Source organism: Labrus bergylta, chromosome 1 (assembly GCF_963930695.1).
Source record: "Labrus bergylta chromosome 1, fLabBer1.1, whole genome shotgun sequence".
Lineage (NCBI taxonomy): Eukaryota > Metazoa > Chordata > Actinopteri > Labriformes > Labridae > Labrus > Labrus bergylta.
Window position 1 is genome coordinate 22931589 of NC_089195.1, and position 23863 is coordinate 22955451.

Here is a 23863-nt window from a genome sequence, read left to right on the forward strand (position 1 = left end):
CTCCCCCAAGTGCAATGACACTCCCACAGCCAGGGGTTTGTTTGGTCCTCTATGTCTGCCTTCTCACCATAAACAATAGGACATGGTGCAAGAAAGCCCAGGCCACCCCCAAGCCCTTCTAGAGAGGGGCGTGGTCAAACATAGCTCACTTACATTTAAAGCTATAGACACAGAAACAGCCTGTTCTGAGCAGGGCTGAAATTGTAGGGTTTATAGATGTAATGAAATACAAGATCAGAGCGGAATTTTAGTAAGGAACGTCAAAAACATGTTTTGGGGAGCTCTGGGACTTACCTAAATGTGTTAAAAAGGAGGATAATATGTGACCTTTATTTTTTCTGTTTCTTTTATTCATAAATATACCATACACACATGTACTGTATAGATATAGATGTGTTTGAATTAAGTCTTATGTGTGCAGATACAAACATCTACTGTGCACTTGATACTCATGGATGTGATTAGTTGTCATACCTTAAAACCAGAAACAGTTCCGGGGCTGGTTGGAGACGGAGTAGAGGACTTGGTGGACTTCGGAGTTGAGATCTGACTGCTTGAGACACCATTCACTGTATGAACACATAGCACATGAGAACAATGGAAAGAGTTGTCCTCATTGTGGCAACGTGTTAGTTTACATGTGGTATCCTGTTTCCTTAGTGTGCTCATGTAACATGTTTGCCAAAAAGAAGAGCTACAAATAAGCCATACACATAATCTAACACTCAATAAATACAGCATCAAACCTGTAATATCAACTTCTTTCATTGTCTGTAGATGGTCCACATCAGCAGTTGTATTGAGCAAATTGCTGAACTGAATGATAATATTGTGAATGTAGACTACACATTGTAATAGAATAGTTAAGTTCAGTTTAAAGTTTAAATGCTTTGGTGTTGGTGTCACTATCCTGGCAACAAATGACTTCCTGGGTGCTACTGTATAGCAAGTCATCCTCATTATACAGTATGTGTGTGTAACACAAGGTATAAAGGCACTCAGCAGGGGTGAGAGCTTCTTTTGTTTGAGTGATTCGCTTTCTAACGCACAGACTATTTCTGCCTCACTCTCCCTCGGTTCCTGGCACAAACATAGAGACATAATGCGTCAAACTTAAACGTCTCTTCCTCTGCATAAACCCAGCTGAGCTGTTGAGAATCTTCTCACACTGCCTACAGGCTGCGTCTTTGCACTTCTATTTCAGAGTTTTTGTTTCATCCTACAATCTTTAAAAAAAAAAAAATCCCTCATTTACTTTTCTCTCTGGGTATTTATCTATAAGTTATTTTGTTTTAGGAAGTTTTGAAGCAATATTTCAGAATAACTCAAATATTCTACAGTACATTTCATCAGGCTTTAATGTTGTAAAAGTTTAGTTTAACTTCGGAGCACCTCAGCTGCTACAGATGAAAAGGCTTGTGATTTAACTGGTCGGTTAGAGCAGAATTTAATTAAAAGCTAAATGGTGAGTCTTATCAGTGAACTTCTTTGAATGATTGGATTCTGCAGCAGCTGGCTTTCAAATTAGGAAGCTGTGAGTATAATAAATGGCATCTTGTGGTCTTGTCTGTGCCAGAGGGACAGGGGGGTGAGAGCCACTTATGAAACCTTGCCTAGTTTAGGCATCAGGCTCATTTGATATCTGAACATTTAGAATTATGAGGAGGAGGATTATAAATGTAAAATGTGGAAAGGATGTGTTGACACCTATGTTGTAAGGGTGCGTTCCGTTTAATCTTGGAAAATGGAAATTCTGAGTAGCCGTCATTAGGCACGCTCCCTGTAGTCGGAATGCCAACTTAGAAACCTGAGACCCTTTAGTAACCCCAAGTTCATATTCAACACGGCTGCTGCATGCAAATTCAGTAACGTTTAAGCTGTAACTATTGTGTTTACTGGCAACTTATTCCTCTTTTTGTGTAATTAAAATAATCACACCGATAGTATCATGCAAGTTCTATCTGTGCACTTGTTGTCATGTTATTTTTGCACGCAAACTATGATGTAGTTTGTTGTTATAGCCTTTTATTAGCTAACAAAACAAAGGTACTCCAGGAGGCGTCAGTGTTGCCTGTACGACTTGTTACCAACTTGTTACTGGAACACGGTTAACTTGGGAGAATTCCCAGCGCTGAGATTCGAGGTAAATGGAGAGCACCATTACCCATAGGAACAGGAAAGCTCCCTGTTTCATGGTACATCTGCACTTTGACATCTGTTGCTCCGACTACTAACTTTTAGACAATACGTTTTGAACGACTTCAGTTCTTAAGTGCAACTACTTGTGACTATTTTTTTTTTTTTTTAAGGTTTATTTTTTGGCTTTTAATGCTTTTATTTTAGAGATAGGACAGTGGACAGAGTCAGAAATTGGTGGGAGAGAGAGAGAGGGGAATGGCATGCAGAAGAGGAGCCACAGGTCAGATTTGAACCTAGGCCGCCCGCCTGGAAGAACCAGCCTCCGCACATGGGGCACGTGCACTCACCACTATGCTTCCGGCACCCCAGATGTGATAGCTTTAACCGCAGCTAATTAAAAAATTTAAAGTAGATACACTGTTGAAGTTTTCACAATTCTGTTCTATACATAAAGGAGGCTTTGTTTGCTGACTATAACTATAGTTCTTGCAGCTAAGTTGTTAAAATGCTACGGTTAAGTACAGAATGTTTCACAATGTAAGCATGTAACTTAATTTGTTAGCAAGGTAGCATGCTAACTTCTGGCCTGTACGTTAGAGGTAGAAAAAGAAAAGAAGACTTTAAACTGACTGACAATGCTCGAGTAGCAACCTTTAAACCCCCATATTCAGGTAAGAGGATGGTTTACTTGGTTTACTCTTAAACTGTATCCTGATTTACTTTGTAAATTGATTTGGCAGGAGTTCTGCTTTCTAAAACCGCATGACACCAACACCCGGCCTCACCTGGGGATTTGATTGGAGACTGGCTGGTGCTGTAATGGACCGTGTGTCTTACTGCAGTGTCAGAAAGCAGAAACAGAAAAGAAACAAAGAGATAACAGTCAGAGAAATATAAAGACAATCTGATAATGACATACTTTTAAACATTCAAGGCTGAACTTAGACTGTAATACTATAAAGGGACAACCTCTAACATAACTCCTCTTTAAACATTATGTAACGGTTTGGAGGACACTCATTACTCAGCATAATGCCACCATAGCTCAATGCAGCATACAAATTGCTTAGTCACTTGTCAAAGCTTTAAGATGAGGCAGCAAATAGAAAGCCCCTTTTCACTCAGCCTGTCAGACAGAAATGTACTTAAGTTCTTAACTGTCAGATCAGATAAAAGCAAAGCTATATTTGTGGAAAACATTTTCACATTACTGATGTAATACATTGCAATACTTTTTTCAACTAGCTAGTTTATTATCAATTTAAAACATATATATTACAGTAATTTAACTGGACTATGATTCTAAACTATTCATTGCACGTGCATAAAAGTTGTGTTTCTTACCTGCACCAGGGGACTTGCTGCGTCGTGAAGGACTCTTAGCTGTCCTGTTTGGAGTAGTGGACCGACTGTGTGATGACTTCACCACTCTGCATTCTGGGAACAAAACAGACTCCAGGTCAACATTGTATATATTATCGTTCTTTTGTCTTTTTCTCACACAGAGTTAATATGCCACAGTTCAGCAAACAAGCTGCAGAGGGATGTGAGAATATTTGTATGTGGCATGGTTTATTGAATTCTGTGTACACAAAGAAACACAGCAGAGAGTATTAAACAGATTTTTTTTTAAAAGCATGGAGGAACGAATAAGGTAGCTGATATTGTGATCAAGTTAGGGCTAAGCTACATTTTCACACAGTGACACACACATATTACTTGAAAATGCTTGACAAAAGTTCTGGTCCAAATACTAAATGAATACTTCTTTAGTTAGTGTATCCAGTGGATATCTTACTTCTCTGTTCTGACAGGGAAAGGATGCTTTTTTTTTTTTTTTTTTTTTTTTTGGATAGTGCAACTTTTTTCATTTCTTATTTCCCCCTAACAAGCCAAACTTTGCACCCCTTCAACACCTACATTCTTAAGAGCAGTTAGCAAAAACACATTCAGCAGTCATTGTGGTTGCTCATAATCTAAAAATGAATCCCTAACTTTATTTGATACACAGTCTGTCATCCATTACTATCTCTGGCATAGCAATAACAACGGCTTATATAATAGTGTGTGGATAATGTAGATAATGTACTGGTAAATAAAATGAACTAAACATTGCAAACAAGGGTCACATAAATATCAATTCACAAGCTTTGTTTTTTTTTCCTGGTGTTTGCTGCAATGCCACTGCTTTTTTGGGGGGTTTTAGTTGTGTATTTGTGTGCAGTAGGAGCAGATGTTGTAATGATGCTTGTGGTTAACTTGTCAGGACGGTGTTAATGAGGGTGGAGGCGGTAATGAAACAACACACATGAAAAAGAAAACTCAACCACAGGGCATTCTTAATGTGTTCTCCAAGCTATTTAGCACCAGACACATATTTCACTGATTAAAAGAGGCTCGACATCTGGCATGTTGTATGGTGTACATATGAGACCCTGACTGAATAAACTTTTTACTGCAACAACCGGAAACGAGCATATTAATGTGTAATTAGAATATTCCATTTAAAAAAGTTCATATATGCTCAGCTTTAGGTTTCTTTTTCTTTTTTCTTTTTGTTAAGCTGCATTTTTACATCTGAATATTTCTTACAATACTAAAAATTTAGTAAAAAACTAAGATGCATGTCAGCATTCCTGCATTCCTGTTGTTTTTTTTCATTCAATGTTTGTATGGACTGGACCTATTTTGCAAAAAGAAAGAGCAGCATCCGTAACTCCATCAGAGAGTACTGTGCGCCTTTTTTTTTTTTTTTTTTACTCTTTCAAAGTCCTACTTCTTAAATGTAGAGCACAGGACTGTAAGTGGAACAGACTCTACAGACTCTAAGAATACGATCAAACCACCATCACTCATGCTCAGCAACAGTTAACACAGTGTGTGTTCGGATAGGCTTCCCTGTTGTTAGCTAACCTGAAAAAACAACACAAAAGTACACACAGGATGCCAATACTTTGAACTGTTACTATAATAAACTTCTTCCTTCCCACAAGGTTGTTGGTGTTGGCGGAAGTTATGCACAGATTTGACAGTGAATGAACTTGCTGGTTTAAACAGGTCAAATCCTGCCTGTGTGAAAGGGAACTTTGTGTGGCTTTTCCTCAAGATAAAGTGGTATCCAACAGGGAGTGTGTACAATATGCTGTGTGCAGAACATGAACACAAAGGTGTACACAGATATAAGTAAAATATGAAAGTTCTGAATAAAATAAGAAAGACAGAGGAAAAAAAAGGAAAAATATAAACAGTATAATACACACATTTCCTTCCTCCCTGTAAACGTCTGCAAGGAAAAGAGTTCTGCAAGCACTAATGAGGACAGAACGGTGAGGGAAGGACACACACAAACACCACGACGAATGTTAAGTTAGTCTTAGTCAGGCCTACCAGTCATAAAGGCTGTGGAAGCCTTACCGCTCTGATCCAACAGAAAGTCATCCTGGGCATAGCGGTGCTTCTCAGGGCCACATGCTATGAATACGTCATCGTTCCCAAAGAAGTCCTGCAGGCAGGTAATCTGAAGGAAGAAGGACAAGGAGGCAGGTGTTACGGAAAATGTCAAATTTATTCTCGATGGCACAATAGGCATGTACTTGTTTAAAATGCAGATGCTGTTTTAAAGAAACAGAAGAGAAAAGCAGCATTACAATAGTTACACTGATGCTCTGTGACAGTTCTGCATGATGAATTTTAATTTTGAGTTTTTTAGTTCTTTCATACAGCTATGTACAGTTTAAGACTATTACTACTTAATCAACTGGTCACACATACCACAGTGCATTTAGAGATTATACCTATGAAAGGAGTCATAGTCCAGATTCATGTATAGTGGCCTTAAACATGAACTTACACACTGCAACACAACACACATTCCTACAAAATAATCTCACTAAACAACTTAGTGCTTTGCAACCTCAGGAATACTGACATAAAAGTACAATACTATAATATTTAAAGTGAAATACAATGCTAGTAGCTACCTCAAGGGTTGTGTTCTTATCATTGTTACCAGTTTGTCTGATAAGGCATTAATGATGGATTCTCATTTACCAGTTTTCCTGTCAGGTCCACTGCTTCTACATGTTTCTGCTTTGGTTTGCATACTGTCATTTTGCTCAATATGTTTAAGCTGCACATGTGACTGTGGTATTTTTGGATGTGAAATAATTGCTTCACTCCAATCCTCATTTACAGTAAGTAGGCCAATCAAATCAGTCTGTGTGATGCACGTGGTACAGTGAGGTTGTATGACTCTGCATGTGTTTGAGTCTAGTACCGACAAGACAAGGTCAGAACACCCTGACATCCAGAATACTGCAGAGTCAATGCACAATCATGAGAGGACAGCAGTACAGTAAGTGTTTGTGCTGCAGGGACATTTGTCTTGTCTTTTTTCTGTCCTGTCTCACATTGTAAGCGTCATTTTCACTGCAGATTCAACACTTTTCTTTCCACGCCCACTATCCCTCCCTTGGAGACAGAAACAGCAGTTACTTCAAAACTACAGTGAGTTGTGCCTACACAACACACACACTCACACACACACAGATTATCCCTCTGTTGCTGTAGGTGGACAAGTAGGAAGACAAGGGAGGTAAAAAAAAAGAAAAGAAACTGTTCATTATCCCGCCCCCGTACCTAACACATGTGTTCGCACACACTGGCAGGCATATGAACTGTATGTGCATGCCACACACACACACACACACACACACACACACACACACACACACACACACACACACACACACACACACACACACACACACACACACACACACACACACACACACACACACACACACACACACACACACACACACACACACACACACACACACACACACACAAGAACAAGGAGGAGGCGTTGGGGATGGCTGAAGATCGTAGACAGATGGATCCTCTGGCAGAGAATGGGGGCTGACACCGTGGGGGAGTGTGTGTGTGTGTGTGTGTGTGTGTGTGTGTGTGTGTGTGTGTGTGTGTGTGTGTGTGTGTGCGCGCATGTGTTACATGGTATCAGAAGAACTAGTGGTCCAGAAAAGCTAAGTGAAAAGCACAATTAACTCCACAATACAAAGAAGAAACGAAACGAGAGAGAAAAGAAAACAGAAGTGAAGCAGGAGTGAAATATTGCAACCTCAATATTTGCATAGTTTACACAAAAAAATAACTGCAGGCCAGAGAAACAAATTAATTACTATTATTTTTATTATTATTATTATTATCAATAATAATAATCATGAATAAGATACTTCAAATGACACTACTGCTTGTCCTACATTCAGACAGCATGAACTTAACATGAAACAGGATGCAGTAGAAATTATAGTCAAATAAATAATCACAAAAGGATTCATGTGTCCAACCTTTGAGACAAACTGAAGGCCTCTTCATTTGGCAACATATACGAAGCATTAGAAAAATGTCAGTGTAATCTATGTTCACACTGAGGTGTGGCAGAGTATTAAAGGTTTGGCATAGCTGGAGTGATTGCCATTCTTTAGATGAAGCTCTGACTCTGGGACTTGGCAGCTGATCGCCACACCATACTGTCAGGGCAGAGGTGTTAGAATCACCATAGTAACAGCCCACACGGTAGCCCGTTGTATGTGTCAAAAATTGACTGTGCTATTAAAGTGAGAGACTAATATATCCAGATATTAGATAATATTTCTCAGAGATCTCTCTCTCTCTCTCTCTCTCTCTCTCTCTCTCTCTCTCTCTCTCTCTCTCTCTCTCTCTCTCTCTCTCTCTCTCTCTCTCTCTCTCTCTCTCTCTCTCTCTCTCTCTCTCTCTCTCTCTCTCTCTCTCTCTCTCTCTCTCTCTCTCTCTCTCTAATCCACACACTGCTCTCTCTAGTGAGCATAGATGTTATTGATGATAACGCCTTCCTGTATTTTTCCACCCACTCAGCAGGCCGTGTTGACGGACAACCAATGTGAGATAGTGACAGAGGGACTGCTGAAGAGAGCACTGTCCCCTGGCAGGGATACCACCAAGTGTGATGACATCAGCAGCCAGAGGACTTTGGGGACACCTCAGAAATATAAATTGACATCTTAGGAAATAAAGGGTTAGGATTAAACTGGTTGGCTTTCTGACAGAGCATCGGACTAAAGATTGATACCAATTCAACATTAGTTTGTTAAATATTAGCAGCTGGTCAGCTATCTATACACAAGATAGCAAACCTGGGAAAACAGCATGGCTCTGTCTGACTGACTTGAAATTCATATTGGAGCATGAACGTAATTTGTTAACTGATTTAGCCCAGCACTAAATCGGCATTCAATTCATGTTTATATGTTGTTTTTACAGATATGTGGTTTTGTGTTGTTTTACAGACTTAAAAAATGACTTAACATGACATTTAGTGAGCAAGAGGTGCTAGTAGAGGTCACTGACGGAGCCATAGTAACTGTTTCCTTCTGTTTTTTGGGCCAAGCTGAGCTAAGCTATACATTTCCTGGCTGTATCTTCCAATATAAAAGACAGTTACATTAGTACATACTTTCCTATCTCACTTAAGACCAGAAAGCAAATAAGCTCATTCCCACAAAATGGCAAACTCAATTTAATTTCCTCATTTTAATTTGAAGTCCAATTTAAATCTACACTCCAACAGCCCTCCACCCTATTATCTTACTTTGGCTCCTGGACATACTTGTCCCTGCACCACCCGAGGCAACATGCCCACTGTGAAGAAAAGGAACTCGAGGCTGGACTATTATATTTATCTTTGTCCAGAAGGCCCCTGGCTGTACTCTCATTTACTTTCGCCCCTACACACACATCTCTCTGCGGGGCTAGCACTGCTGTGCCCTGTGATGAAGTACTTTTCAGCTGGCCTGTGACATCCAGGAGACGGGGGCGGGGGGGAGGGACAAATGGTGCCTGTATGGACATTGGTATAAAAAGGCCGTAATAAAAGAGGTCAAGTGGTTAGAAATTATTTTTTATTACCCTATCTATATAACTATAGTGTTACTTTGATTAACATTTTTGGAATGGTACTTTTAAGATGTACTGGCTATTATTCATTTCTGGATCTCATAGACTAGTATTAAGGTCATGAGGGGAAGTCTTGTCAGTGTGGAAAATATTACAAATGTACATCATCTAACCATTTAACGCACAGTATATTAAGAAAGTTGAAAGGATGCACAGCAAAAAATCAGAAAAAACATGGCAGTGCTCAGACTTTAACTCATAACTTTGCTTGTCAGAAAAGTTTTCTTGAACGTTTCATCCAGCTGCATTGATGTAGAACATTTCTTTAGATTGTTCTCATGTAGACTATATTACATCTCTGTTAGGTGTGGCACTCTTCTGACTGCACCCAGCTGTTAATAAAATAAATTAGAGCCTGATTAATTGTTCAGTCAACATTACCTATCACAGGAACAAATTGTTTCTATAAGATACTTCATATAAGAACTTTTTTTTACCAAATACATAATGAAGAACGTTTGAGATGATTTTAAAAATGGTGTCATGTAGGCCAGCAGAGCAGGTTCCAAATCCATATTTTACAACACCCTCAGCACTGTCTGCAGCATGGGTATTCAATGAATTATTCCCCTGTTGTATCACTATTTGTATCCAATCAAATATCAGTCAGGCTTTAGTTATAATAATTATATGAAGAACCTGCATGAAGGTCCTTTAGGGACATATAAACTAAGTATTGTATTTTAGTTCCTGATTGGTATCAGCTAGTCACCAGTTCCACTCACCAGTCATAGGAATTAATGGTGATGGTGAAATGGTTTTAATAACATGCCAAGCTCACACTCGTTCATAACGTCACCTCTGTTGGTTATTATTTGATCCCTCCAGCTACTCCCTGCAGGTACTAGCAGATTGATTGCTTACTCCACTGCACCAGTCTCCAGCTGTTACAGTTTCTTATTGCCATATCCAACAAAGCTCAATTTTTTATAGTCTGCATCTCAGTGAAACGTTACGTGCCTGTTTGATTATTTCAAATGAAGTCACAATATAAAATTGTGCAAATCCAATTAATTATCTTTAATTATGTAAAAATGTAAACAATACAAAATACAAAACTTAAAACTTAAAAATATGTAGACTTTAAATAAGGAATGAAATGAAAGATGTTAAAACTGTGAAAAATGTGTCTCGCTTGAACACAGCATAACCTCAAAATAAGGTTATTTGGAGCAAAGGATAAAAGTTAGAGTGTCAGACTGCATTGTAAATGTTTCTCTTTGCTCCTATCAACCGCTGGCAGGAAAAACAGCCAGTGGCACTTCATTGCCAGCTCTGTCCCGCTAGTCTCAGCTTGTCTCAGCCAATAAGTGACATGAACTGTCCACAGGGTTTTGTTTTGGCTGGATGACGTATCTTAAGGGTAAACTAAAGTTTGCCCTCAAAGATGTGAACCCCTCCCCCCAATTCTCATGTCTGACCTTCTCTTGCTCTCATCATCTGTCTCTGTCCTCTGTCCTGTCTGCTGTACATTCTGCCCTGCCACTCTGGGCAACCGAGGAATAAAAGTATGGGTGCATAGATAGTATCAAAATAAAGTAAGTGGAATATCCAAGATCACGACAAATATTTTACTTGTTGACAGCCTGTTTTATCATAAAGTCATAAACTCATCAGGAGGAAATTCAAAATATTTACATTCAGATGTGTGTTCTAATGTGATACTTCCAAATTTTTTAACTTTACCTTATTTTCTTATTTTTTTACATTTTCCTTTTAAAATATAAATTTCAAGGATATCAGTCCGACCATTTAGGAAGCGCTCGTGAACTGAGCTGCTTTATTTGCAAATGAAAGTGACAACAGGTTCAATGGAGAGGCAGAAGCAGGAAAAACCCCCAAAACAGGGAATGGTTTTGTATGTGGTAGTCATAGAAAATGACTCTCTCTTGATCCTTCCTGAGTGATTCTTCTCTATAGTTTTGTGTTCTGCTACAATCATTGTCACAACTGGTTGCATGAAGTAATACATGCTGGCCAATCACAGGTAGTCCAGCTGCTCCAGAATGGCACATGCATACATGAGGTCGCAAGAAGGTTTTGCTGACAAAGCCCAGCATGTGTGGAAGTACCTGGATAACAAAGGCATTGATGTCATTGACTGGCCCTTTTCTCACCCTGAACCTTAATCCCGTTGAGCACCTATGGGACGTTATGCAGCCAATGCCGCCAAGATTCATCACAGACTGTCAATGGGCTCACTGATAGGAAGAGATCCCCAGGACACAATCTGCCGACTCAACTCAACCAAGGAACATGGGAGCCATACACACCACTAACTCACATTATGAGTTGCTGTGATAACATTTTTTGCTAATTTGATCAGCCTGTGATTTCATTTTTCATTCTTAACTTTTCGGTGTGATTTTTAATCCAGCATTGAATGGTTTGATGATTTTGGTTTCCATTGACTGTTGTACACACACGCACACGCACACACATAATAACACAATGCATTGAACTATGATTTTAGGGGGAATATTTTGTCTTCCATTGGCCAAATAAAAGTCTTACAAGAAAGTAAAAGCTCTCTTGTGCTGGTTTTAATTATCACTGTAACCATTAGCAGTTTACAGCCCATTATCTCCAAACCCCTCTTTGCTACTCATCATCCTGAGCCAAATGATAAATGAAAAAGGTGGATGTAGTCCTGAAGGAAAGATGGAAAAACAGAGACGGAAAGATTAATAACTCCACCTCTTGCCTTGGGGAAGGTCAGCCTTTACAGCCCTCCTGCTGTTATTAAGAAAAAGAAGCTAGATATGTATTCTTTACACAAGCTCTTAAACTGTTACTTGCAGCTGGATGCCTATTAAGTTTGTTAGGGCAATGCTTAGACTAAAGCCAGCTGGGTTGTTAACTGTGTTTGAACTCTCTCACTCACAGACCCAAGCTACTTCAAGGGGCTGTTTAATTCCTCAGGATCAGAGCGGTAATTCTTAGGCACGTGGATCTGCATAGACGAAGTGGTGGCGGAAAAAAAACGAGCAACGAGAAATCTAATCACATTATTAACTCACTACATAAGCTGTATTAAACACTCACTACTAACTACTTACAATTCAAGTTGCTCTGTATCTCAGCTGCAAGCAAGCAGAAGTTAAAGAACCAACAAAAAGGATTTCTACTGAAGGCACTGAAGAAATATGATACACTTAGCCACATTTCCTTATTGATAAGGAATATTCAAAGACCAAATACTAATTGATTAGGGAGTCTATGACCAAGGAATCATACTGTACATTCAAAATTGGAAATGTCCCTACATTTGTATTCCTATTTACGACAACTCCATTTACACACCAGCCAGTAAACCAGTAGTCTTCTTCTCTTAATCTCCTCCTAAGTCATACTGACATATAGAGAAAAAGAGTAACTGAAGTATGTAACCTCAGGGTGCCTGAATGTCATTGAGCACAGAGCTCTTATACCAAAATTGAGCTGTACAAGAAGGAATGAAGATGGTGAGAGAATAAGCCTGAACATGCACACATTAAATTTAAGCCCAAATGAGCCTCAGCAAGATACCCAGCTCATTTAGAGAGAGAGACATGCAGAGTTGCAGAGGTGCAGAGAGATCCACTGGAGAAGCATAAAATGTGTTTTGTTGCCGATTACAATAATGCTAAGTTTTAAATTTAAAAAACAACAATATTGTAAGCAACGTGGGTGTACGTGAAGGAATAAATCAGTCCAAACACTTTCTGGGTCTTTCTCATAACTTTAGTCAGCTTCTCTGACGCACGGTACATTCCACCACCTCTCTTCTCCTCATTTCTCTTCCCCCACTACACAGCTCACGCCTGCCTGAACAGCGCCCACTAGGTGCCCTACCGAATAACAGGATATTAACATTACTGTAAACACTTAGCTGTAAACATTATAGCAATCATTTAAGAACATACTAAAGTTATGTCTGCATGAAGAAAGAACATAATAAACATATGTTTCTAACTTATTTGCATATCCCATTTTCACTCTTACAATATTACTCACATACACTAAAGTGGCTGCTATGCAATAAAGGCTAAAATGTTAAAATGCAGTTTCAGCAGAATTCTTCAAAGACAGACATTCATATTTCCTAGAATGTTATAACTCATGGTTTAACTATTAAAAAAAGAATGAAATAAAAGCAGTCTACTAGCATTAACATCAACACTCTAAAGTCAGCCTGCAGGAGTTCCACCCTTAACACAACTCAAAGAATATAAACTGTTTGATGTGCACATGAAACTCCAGCATCAGTATCAGAAGCATGCTACAGTTGTTGCGATCACTTAGACACACAGCTCACAGTCTGCCCTGTGCAAAGACATTCATCCAATCAATCTGCCAAAACTTGCTGAGGCAATCTGGGCTTGCAAGGATGATTAAACTGAAGTAGACAAACAATAGTGTGTGGGCTGGGGTTTGAACGTTGGCTACCCATGGTGTGATGTCAGCCAAAGGCCTGCTGAAAAGAATGAATGAGCGCCAGTCTTGGACAAAGACAACAAAACAAGAGGTTGAGATCACACAGGACACAATGGCTGCCCTCCCTGTCTGTGGCCTCCACACGTTCTGCACAGCCGACAGCCCCGTGTCCTCCCCAAACACCCCCCTGCTCTGTGTCATCCTCCGGCTTTTTGTTTTCCTCTTTGTCAATGCAGAGTATCATGCCAACACGGATGAAATGTGAAACAGGCAAAAGAAAAAACAAAGAACTTTGTTTGTGTTGAACATCAGGGTAGGTAGGGAGCAAGATAATTTATAAGCCATCTGTTACTATAATTAGGGGTTCTAGAATTGTCTGTGTTTATCTCCAAATGAGGGCTTTATACATTTTATAATGTATGCTACCTCCTCTGTTCTTCCTTGAGCCCTGAATAAAGGGGAAAAAACTTCATGGAAACAGGGGATATATTGAAAAATATAGAATATAGGTGTCTTATGTGTACAAGGAATAGAAGCATCAGTAGTATTAGTTGTTTTATTTTGAATACAATTGTCAGAAATTGAGCAGAGGAGTGAATCATCAAGATCCCTGAGTGAATAAAAGCACATCACTGAATCTAGCCAGGATTATTCCTGGTTGAATTGTGTCACTTTACTGTTGTGTGCTGTCAGATGGTGCTGTATGCTAATAATGGTACAGAACAATAGACGGGCATGCAAATTTGATAGCTGTTGACCTAAATGGTGGTTTTTAATCCAGACTTGGCCCTGAAAACAGCTCATGTCTGAAAATCAGATGGGGCCTTCATGTAGCACTGACCCCAGCTAGTCAGATAGATTGACAGTTTTATCAATCCGTGTATAACTACCAGCATGTGGCCCTATCCTGCCAGGGGGGTACACAGATTACAACATATCATCCTCATCAATTTGGAACAGAGTAAGGTCAAGACAACCTAATGAATGCAAACTCTGTAACTGCTGGCAGGAGATAGAAGTGCAACTAGCCCGTGCTAACACACGTAGCCTATACTGTGAGACGTGGGCCAGTTTAGAGTATTGGAGCATGTCGTGTGAAATGATGCCAAAGTGCATTAGCGTCATGCTAACCTAAAATCTGCACATCCTCTCATAAGCATGTGTATGCCCCCAAAACCCAGAAATCCATTCACTATCAGCTAGCTACTGTAGCTGTTATATTAATCTCATTCTGGTGATCAATGATTCACTCTTTATATGGAGCAGTTATCAAAACGGAAAGTATTTTATTGTTCTACTACTACCAGTTCCTCTACTGTGAATGTAATTATAAAGCTGCTGAGAATGAATTCGAATGAAGAATGAGGAAAACTTTTAACTTAAAAGAAGAACCAGGATTGAACATTCACGTCTATGGAACTAACCCCAAAATGAAATATTGCTCGCTTCATTGCATTCAGTTCATAAAATCTGTTTGTCAAAGTAATCATCCTTCAAACCCTCTGCTTTCTCTGCTAACTGTAAATAGCTTAGGCTTCACAGATTTGTATTCATCATTATAATGTTTGTTTAAATATGGATGGTAGCTTAATTTCTCTTAGGGCATAAAGTATGTTTAACTGAACCTAAATGAACACAACATTCTGGAAATGCAGTTAGCTCTGTTTATTTGCAGCTTTTTCATCAGTTAGTTAAGGTCTGAATGTAAGCTGGCGTGCTCACTGTGTGTCGGGTAATGTTGGGTAATACAAGGTGGCCTGTAGCATGGACAAATTACCGAAAGAACAACAGTGGACTGCCTCCGTTTGGTAGTGGAGTGGTCTCTGAAGCGGTTACAGGCTCACTCGGTGGGAGGGCCTGTGGCCGCTTCAGAGACCACTCCACTACCAAATGGAGGTAAGCTAGTCCACTGTTGTTCTTTCAGTCCCATGCAAAAAAAAAGCCTCATAAATTGCTCTCTAATATGAAAAGATTGTCAGAAACTACAAATAATTGTATCTGTTGTGACATTAAACCGAACTGATCACAGAGGAAAAAGAAAGTAATAATACACAAGTGTCTGATTTTTTCCATATCAGTTTAAAGGAGTACAACTCGTATCTTCAGAACACTTGAAGCAGAGTTTATTTGGAGTATTCCCAGACTGCCTGCCTGCTGACTCTCCCCACAGCTTGAAATTATTTGTGCCCTGCTGCAGTGTGGAGAACCTCAAAGTGACCTTCATTTTTTTCTCTGTACAGTACATGTACCCATTATTTAGTTTTATATAACTGAAACTGCATAACTTTTCTTTGTATACCAATGCTGTTTATGCAGGTTTCTGTAACTGTTTCGCCTATTCATTATGGAGGGTAGCACAGCCAACAAATTACTACAAAGATGTAAACAAAACATTACATCTGAGCAAACTGTCCAATTATCAGTGCAGAGTCTCATTTCCTCCCTCATTCCTCAGCTCGCTGTGTGTACGGAGAGGGTCTTTAGAGATCACAGTATTTCAGCCCCTTCAGCTCAGCAGTTTACATGGTAACTGTCAGTTTTCAGCCCCTGGTTAACAAGCAGAATGACTGTCATCCCAATAACATCACCAAGGGACAAGGATTGTGAAACACACAAATATTTCAGGAAGATGTAGGAGAGGATCACAGAGAGTGATCGAGAAATGCAATATTTGATTTCTCTAAGCTGTAAGCCATTATGTTCTCAGAGGAAAGAACCAGGTTTTATCCCTAAAGATTTATTTTGGGGGGGAAAAAATGTTAGAACTAATGCTGTAGTACACATGATAAATATGTAAAACTGATGACAATGTTCAGTAAAACAAGCACTCATTCAACATATTTCTGCAGGATCACATGAGACGCTCAAGAAGGCAGGGCTACTGTTCTTAGCACAATTTCATACTCTTTGTTAATGCATCTGAATGTACGACAGTTTGTACACAAGTCTACATTGCCATCTTTAGCAGTGACATTTGGCCCTTAAATAATAATATGTTTAGTGTATATGGTGCTAAGTTAGAATACTTTTAATATCTTTTAGAATAGTCATCAACTGAAGTCATCAAAATTATTTACTTTATAGCAAAAGGCTTACAATGGATTGGAAGAAACTCAAGTTAAGGTCTTAGACAGGAAGGCTTGAAAAATCATTATAAACCAGTATTGTTTGATTGTGCATAAGAATGCAAGTATTGTTTATCCCTCAACATTTGTCAAAGATATTGACAAATATATTTTACTCACACCACCAACTGATAAATCCATGGGAAAAATGGGATTTCTTCTTATCTGTATGTTCCACATTCATCATTAATATGTTAATAGCAGTATCTTTCACTGACTGACTTTCCTTTCTTTCTTCAGATGTCCGGGTCAGAGGGCACTAAGGGCTATATAGGGTAAAATAATAAAAGAAACCCTTGACTAGATCTATTTCCCCCCAAAAAAATTGTTCTCATAATATAGGAGACTTTCTCTTGACTCTACAGACTTTCTCTTAATAGAGCAGACACTGACTTTAGTCATAATTCAAACTTGTAGTGCTGTGTGTGAACCTATTACTGCCACTCAGAAACAGATGCGGTTGGTATAATACAGAAATCAGTGTTTCATCCTTTCTATCCCTTGGTCTGTCAAACTCTTAGTGTGTCAAAGAGGACAGTCTCTAAACTTTTCAAAACACTGATACTAATTATCAAATGTGAAATACATTTTGTCTGTAATAATGGTTGACAGGAGTGGTTGTCAGCAGTTTGTATGGGATAATAGAAATCTTTACACTCTGAAACTTGTCAATCAGACATCTGCACATCCCTGAGTGGCCAGTTTTGTTAAGATAAGAAAATAACCAGGGCTAAACTCCTCTCCTCTCCCTACAAATCAATACTTTTGCTTTATAACATGGATCTTCTTCTCTGTGTCCAGTAAGTAGGATCCCTAAATCTTTTCCAAAGGATGTCTACATAAATAAGACAACTTAGCGAGTGCTGGACTGCAAAGTGTCCCCCAAACTAATGAATGCATCAATTAAACAATAAAAAACAGGGAGACCTTATTTTCCGCCTGCCCAGTCAGCTTTGAGATGTAAAACAGGGCTTTCTCTGAAAGGCAGCAGCTGATTCTGCTGGCCCTGATAACCAACAGCTACAATTAACATTCAGTCTGAAGAGCAGCTTTGATTTGAGGAAAGAGAGAGTGGACAGAGACGTATTTTGTAAGCACACTCACTCATCACGTGCACGTCCTTGAATACGAACACACACAAACACACACACCTGACAGCTGTACTATAACCCTCCCTTCCAGCCTTTAGGTCTAATTATCCGGTGGTGGCAAGGGCCCCACAGGAGGGGCCTCTTAGTGCTTGTGTGAAACGTTGTTTGTGCGTGTGTATGTGTGCATCAGTGGGAGGGGGCTGAAGTGCCTGCAAGACCGGGTGGCTGGGACCTGTGATTGGATTTTGGAGGAGCAGATGGCAGGATGCTGCTGGAAGGCATTTGGGAAGTGTGTGTTTGTGTGTTTCTGGGTGTATGAGTGACTAAGATGGGGGCCTTACTTTTATAAGGCTATGTTTAAATGGTTGTGTTATAATTTGATGCTCCTGTAATAAAACATTGATATCTTTGACCATTTCTAAATCGAAACATTGGGACCTAAACCTAGGATTTAAAAAAAAATGGAAATCAAAGGTTGTTGACTGAGATTTACACAAGGTTCTGTGTTTTGGGTTGTTTCAGACTGATGAAATGTCATTTTCAAAAATGATGATAGCAAGGTGCTGGTGTGAGGGACAGCATGGTTTTTTTTCCTCACCTCCAATCTACTGTACTGTATGTTCATTTTACTGTGGATTTGCTCAAAATTGGTATCTATCTTCTGGTTGTACAACAATTGGATGATTATGAAATCTTTAGATGAACCTTGAGAATATGTTCCTTCACAGGCTAAAAAAATGTCTGTGATTGTTTAGTCAAATAAACTCTTGAAACATGTTAATTTCACAAGATAGTGACAATGTTGAAAGAGATCTTTAGTTCAACACTCAGAGTGGTCCGGGAAGGTTAGAGCAAGGTTTTTGATTGGAGGGCAGGAGAAAGTGAAAAGATTAGAGCTAAAATGTTTTCCTTTAATTCTCAAAGTAGTCAGTATTAAGACATATTTCATTTCTTCAACCGATGTGAAAGAAAGAAGTTACTGCCTTCTTTGACAGGATATTGTCAGGTCCTGCTCTGGTTTCAGGATTAAGTTACAAGCTTAATGAGTTTATCATCTAAATTAGTTAAATCCTTTAACAGGCCTGTTGAAGACAAGAGGGTGAGACTAGAAGAGTGAATCTGACATTGTCTGCTGCCTCCTTTGTTTGTCTCCATTGTTCTATTGGCAGATGGAACTGAATTATTTTGGGTGCTTTCTAACAGATGCTGAAGATCATTTAAACCACCTGTAATAAAGTTATTCACCCTTAACCAAGAGATTTTTGTAAGAGTGTATGTACAATAACTCTCAAGTAAAGGTTGTATTAAAGAGAATTAAACAAAAATAATCTAAGCATGTTATGGTTTTGATTTATTAAAAAGCATTTAATTTATAAAAAGCAGTCCTTTGTCTGTAAAGACACCATTTAGGAACAGGATGTTGGAATAAGTTTCAATGCAAGTTAAGCTAAGGGTTTCACAAATAGTTATAATACTTTTTTATCTGAAGCTCTGCGCATAAAATAAACAAAAAGTGCTTGATTGTTATTATAATGAAGTTATATATATATATAAATATTTGTGTTGTATATTTCTATTTGACCCTGTCTTGGCTATATAGCACTTGTAAAAGAGATTTCGGTATCAATGTGACTTCCTTGTTCAATAAAGGTTGAACATGCATCATGTGTCTCTGTATGGAATTAATGCAGTAAAAGGGTCATACATTATCATCTATACTGACGATGATGTATTAGCCAACAGCTGACTTTTACAATCGACCTCTATTTTCATTATCAAAATGGAACCTTTTGAATTTAATCCAAAAGACGTTACTGTAAAAGACATGAGCATTTGTTGACACCATGTAGAACACTGATCATTACATTACTGTAGACATTAATCATCTGAAGGTGGACTGCTGGATAGATGGATAGAATCATGGGAATCATAGATGGAATCATGGGTGGATGTAATCATTGGTGGAATCACAGATGGAATCATGGCTTGAATCATGGCTGGAATCGGGATAGAATATAGGAAAACTAGGATCATGAAAATTAACAAGATACTTCATGCAATACTTGATACAACTTTATAATCCTTCGAATGCATTAGAAAGTGTGCTGCACTGTACTGCTCTGTACTGGTTTGACAGGATGGATGCTTGGTTCACCCTGTCAGAGGTTATAACCATTCTCATGAGTCACTTGTCTCGACTGTCCAGTCTAGAAAGACTCCTGTCTTCAAACAGGGAACAAACATCAGCTGGTTTGGGATTCTCACAAGACAGGCAATTCTTCAAGAATCTTTCTCACATTATAAACTATTTTCAACTAAGTGTGAATTCATTTTTGGTGTAGTTTTGGACTAAATTAAACTAAAGCCCAATTGTGATTTATTTATTATGAAGTTGGTAATTTAAACCAGTGTCTTAAGAAATATGCAAAGTACATCCCGCTTAAAAAAACCCCATCTACTCAAATAGAGGGGACGAAGTTGATGTTGTATTCCCTTTCTAAAAAGTTCTGTCCCCCCCCCCTTTTTTGTTTTATGAGTAAACACAGCCTCATCTGTGCTATTTCAGAAGTGCTTGGAGCAGGGCCGAGTCATAGAAACCAGATATATGTCACAGAAACATTTGATTTGAGTTCATGCCTTTTGACACTCAAGACAATGACTGACATATTCATTGGCTTCTACATTGGCTTTGGGAGAGTTTTGTTTGTTTTTGACACATTAACAGATAATCATTTTTTTTAAATTAAAATTGTAAATGTATGGATTTCCACAACAACCCAATATAGCTTCGGACATTTATTTACATCATAATCATGTGCTTCAACTGCTTCAGGAAACTGACAAATGAGCCATGATAATTCATGATAATTATTGTTAGACTTCTTCAGATGAGGCGTCATATAAATCTTCTCGATCAGGGGCACCATGTGTTTGAGCTCAACTCATCTCATCACACCATGGGATTTTAAGATAAAAATGTAAATGTACCTGTGTCCCAGATGGATAGAATTTGAGTAAAAACAGCCTCACTTGGATTTAAAGACGTAGAAGAGGTAGGGAGGAAACCATACTAATAGGTTCAACCAAAGCGCTGAACTTTTAAATGTATTCATTAGTGTCTTGTTGAAATAATCGTGGCGTGTAATTATGTATGGATGATTAAACGAGATGTAATTACCCAAACTGCTGACACAGCAGAAGCCTATAAATACAAGATACAACATTTGGCTATAAAGCTCAGCACAGCAGATCCATCTGGTTTTTATATTCACATAATCAAATCTCACTGAGACTGAGAACAATACTGTTAATTCCAGCAAACTGTCATCTCAAGTCATTTTTAGTCAATTAGTTCAAATATTGTGGGGAAAAAAAAAAACTTGTTTCACAGGCTGGTTTTGCACAAGTTTATAATTTGGAATGTATGCATTATGAAAGACTCACCTGCTTGCCCTCCAAAGTGTACAGTCTCCTCACAGCTCCTGAGTCCAACTTGATTGCATCTGTGATGTCAGTAAGCACCTGCTCGAAGGAGTGCGCCGTCTTCTTGTTGAGAAGTATCCGCACTGCCTTACGAGGTTTGACACCACTGCGGATGACTGTGACCAGTTTGGGTTTGATGTACTCCTTGGACTCACGCAGCAGCTCATTCTTCAGCGGGAAGAGAGAGGAGAGGGAGCGGGATGTGCCGGTCTTGCTGCACACTGCCCAGTTGGGGTGGACATTCTTGGTATAGTCCACACGTCGAAAGGATTCGTTTGAGGCACACACGTAGCTTTCACCTGTAGATTAGAGATCAGAGAACTGTCAGTAAAAATATGTCTCTCTTCCTCACTTTATCTCTAAAAAGACTGAACTGAAATATTGTAAACATATGCTTCACAATAATCCTCCTTAACATAGTTTATGTGCCATGAAATACTGCATCCAAAAGCCAGAAAGAGTTAACATTCCTCAGCTACAACAAAAAGGCACATTGAAAGGCCAGGCCAGTTTTACACTCTCCTCTCTCCCTTTTCAGCTGTTGAGCTGCTGCATTGGCCGTCCTCCAAGGCAAAGCGTTTTGTTTTATCTGTCAGCATTCCTTTTGAACAGTTAACACGCAAATGTTTCCCCTCAAGAATGAGAGTCATGTGACAAGTCCATGGGCTTGGCCGGTAAATGAAAACCACGGCAAGAATGTCTGGGGATTGTTTTGGAGGCCGAATGTTGGATGACGAATTTAAAAGTGAGGGAAAGTGGGAAGTGTTGGTTACTTTCCTTTCATACAATATTCATCACAGAAGTATTTAAGTGTCCACAAACACAAGAAACCTGACAGCTCCTTTACTCTAAATTCTATATCCATTTTCTTTCTGGATAGTTAACCAGCTAGAGAAAAAAAAACATCTCTCTTCTTTTTATGTAATATTTGTCAAGACAAACGAAAGGAGCTGCAGAGTAAGAAGGCCATATGAGACAGCATATCCCATGATAGATGCCTTTATTAAGCCTGCAATTAACCAGAGGCTAATTAAAAGGCTGGGCGACAGCTGGGGGGAATGAGAGATGCCTGCATTTGAATCAAAATACAACTGGGTCTGTCATTTATCTGGGGGGAGGGGGGCAAAGCCAGAACACTGAAATGCCCTCAGATGGTGACTGGTGACAAGTCGATTCCCTGAGGTGCAGGGCTCTCAGGTGCAACATTCGTCTGTGTTGTGAGGGGAGCCCCGATCACCCCCCCCCCCCCCGCTGTCCTCGTGTGGACGACAGATGAGGTCAACATTAATAGAGCTGTCTAACCAGTTCAGCTGCTTTTACTGCAGTGGTGGCACAGCTGTAAGCAAACCCCAAGTAATGTAAAGTAAATAAGGAACATAAAATAGTTCTGATATATCGACACATTATCAGCATTACCAGAATTATTTTTTCATGATAACTGATCTACCATTGTAGTACGACATTTAAAAAGTATGACCAGCATACGATCGGTTTAGTATTTACATTAACACAGCCATAACTTTAAAATGTATTGAGTGAACACAGAGTGGCTCTAAAATCGAAAGTACAAGTCCAACGAAGATGAATGAGCATATTCAAACTGCAGCTCAGTGTTATCCTGGAGCCATACCCCTTTAACCACAACTAATTAGACAGGTATTCACAACTGTGTGCAACTTTTTTTCTTCTCTCCAGATAACCCCCCCAAAACAATTACTCTTTTAAGAATGAGTTCATATTTTAATAGTCTACCCTTAGGAGACGTCAGAAGCAACAAAATCCAGAAACAGCAGGTTTTCTCAGGACCTTGACAAGTATTTCACCATTCCTAGATCAGCCACCCAAGACTCATTCCAAATTGCTTTCCGAGTACACTGTGAATTCACAAATGCTCTAAAATGAACAACACACAAGACAATGCTGCTTATTACTGGAGAACTATTAATAGTACAAAAAGAAGGTGCTCTTTGGTAGAGGGCGAGAGCAAATCTTGAAAAAAGAATAGAAAAGGCCAAGGCACTGGTCTTTAGAAGTAAGGTTAAAATGCCTTGTGCCAGTGATTTTTCTTAACAAAACAGGTCTTCTCAAACAGAAACTGACATATACTGCTCTATGTGATGTATATGGTTCGAAGGCAGACACAACACTTACATCAATGATGAGCCAAAAAGGGCAGAGACTTTGTTTTATGACTAACTATACTGCAACTTGGCAAAAAGATAAAGAACTTCACTTTGTAGAACAACAAGCAGAACACTTACAACTCAGCTGTTAACAGCATGGCTCACTACTCCGCCCCCCCAACCCCGTGGTTAAAAGGTTCAAGTAGACTGGTTTGCGCAGTAATCCCATTCAGCCATATGAGGCACACATGTGAGAGGTGCTTATTGGGTTTCCACACAAAAGAGCCCCAGCAGGACTCAATCAATGGAGGCAGACTGCTGAGCTGCGCAGTAATGTTCCCTTGCTCTTTCCATTAGATGAGTAAACAGGGACAAGACACTAGTGCCTACACTAGTACCTGCCATGAAACACAACCACAGAGCAAATGGTTTGTATGTAATTTCAACTGAGAACCTCAAGGTACAAAAGGTT

At 39.2% G+C, this 23863-nt stretch overlaps 1 protein-coding gene across 7 annotated transcripts in view; it reads right to left on the bottom strand.

Annotated features, from left to right (window-relative positions):
* Nucleotides 1-23863, bottom strand: part of dclk2a (doublecortin-like kinase 2a) — a 39186-nt gene that overhangs the window by 12786 nt on the left and 2537 nt on the right. For 5 of the 7 annotated variants that reach the window (XR_003807461.2, XM_020628763.3, XM_029276220.2 and 2 more), the window contains exons 2-6: nucleotides 21230-21567; nucleotides 5527-5656; nucleotides 3484-3576; nucleotides 2925-2975; nucleotides 475-569 (exon numbers count right to left, since the gene is read on the bottom strand). Coding sequence is in view for 6 of the 7 variants with exons in the window: in XM_020628763.3 (XP_020484419.2) it covers nucleotides 475-569; nucleotides 2925-2975; nucleotides 3484-3576; nucleotides 5527-5656; nucleotides 21230-21567 (707 nt within the window). In the remaining variant the exon portion in view is untranslated. The remainder of the gene's footprint in view (nucleotides 1-474; nucleotides 570-2924; nucleotides 2976-3483; nucleotides 3577-5526; nucleotides 5657-21229; nucleotides 21568-23863) is intronic. The other 2 variants (XM_020628767.3, XM_029276218.2) reach the window with 1 other exon arrangement.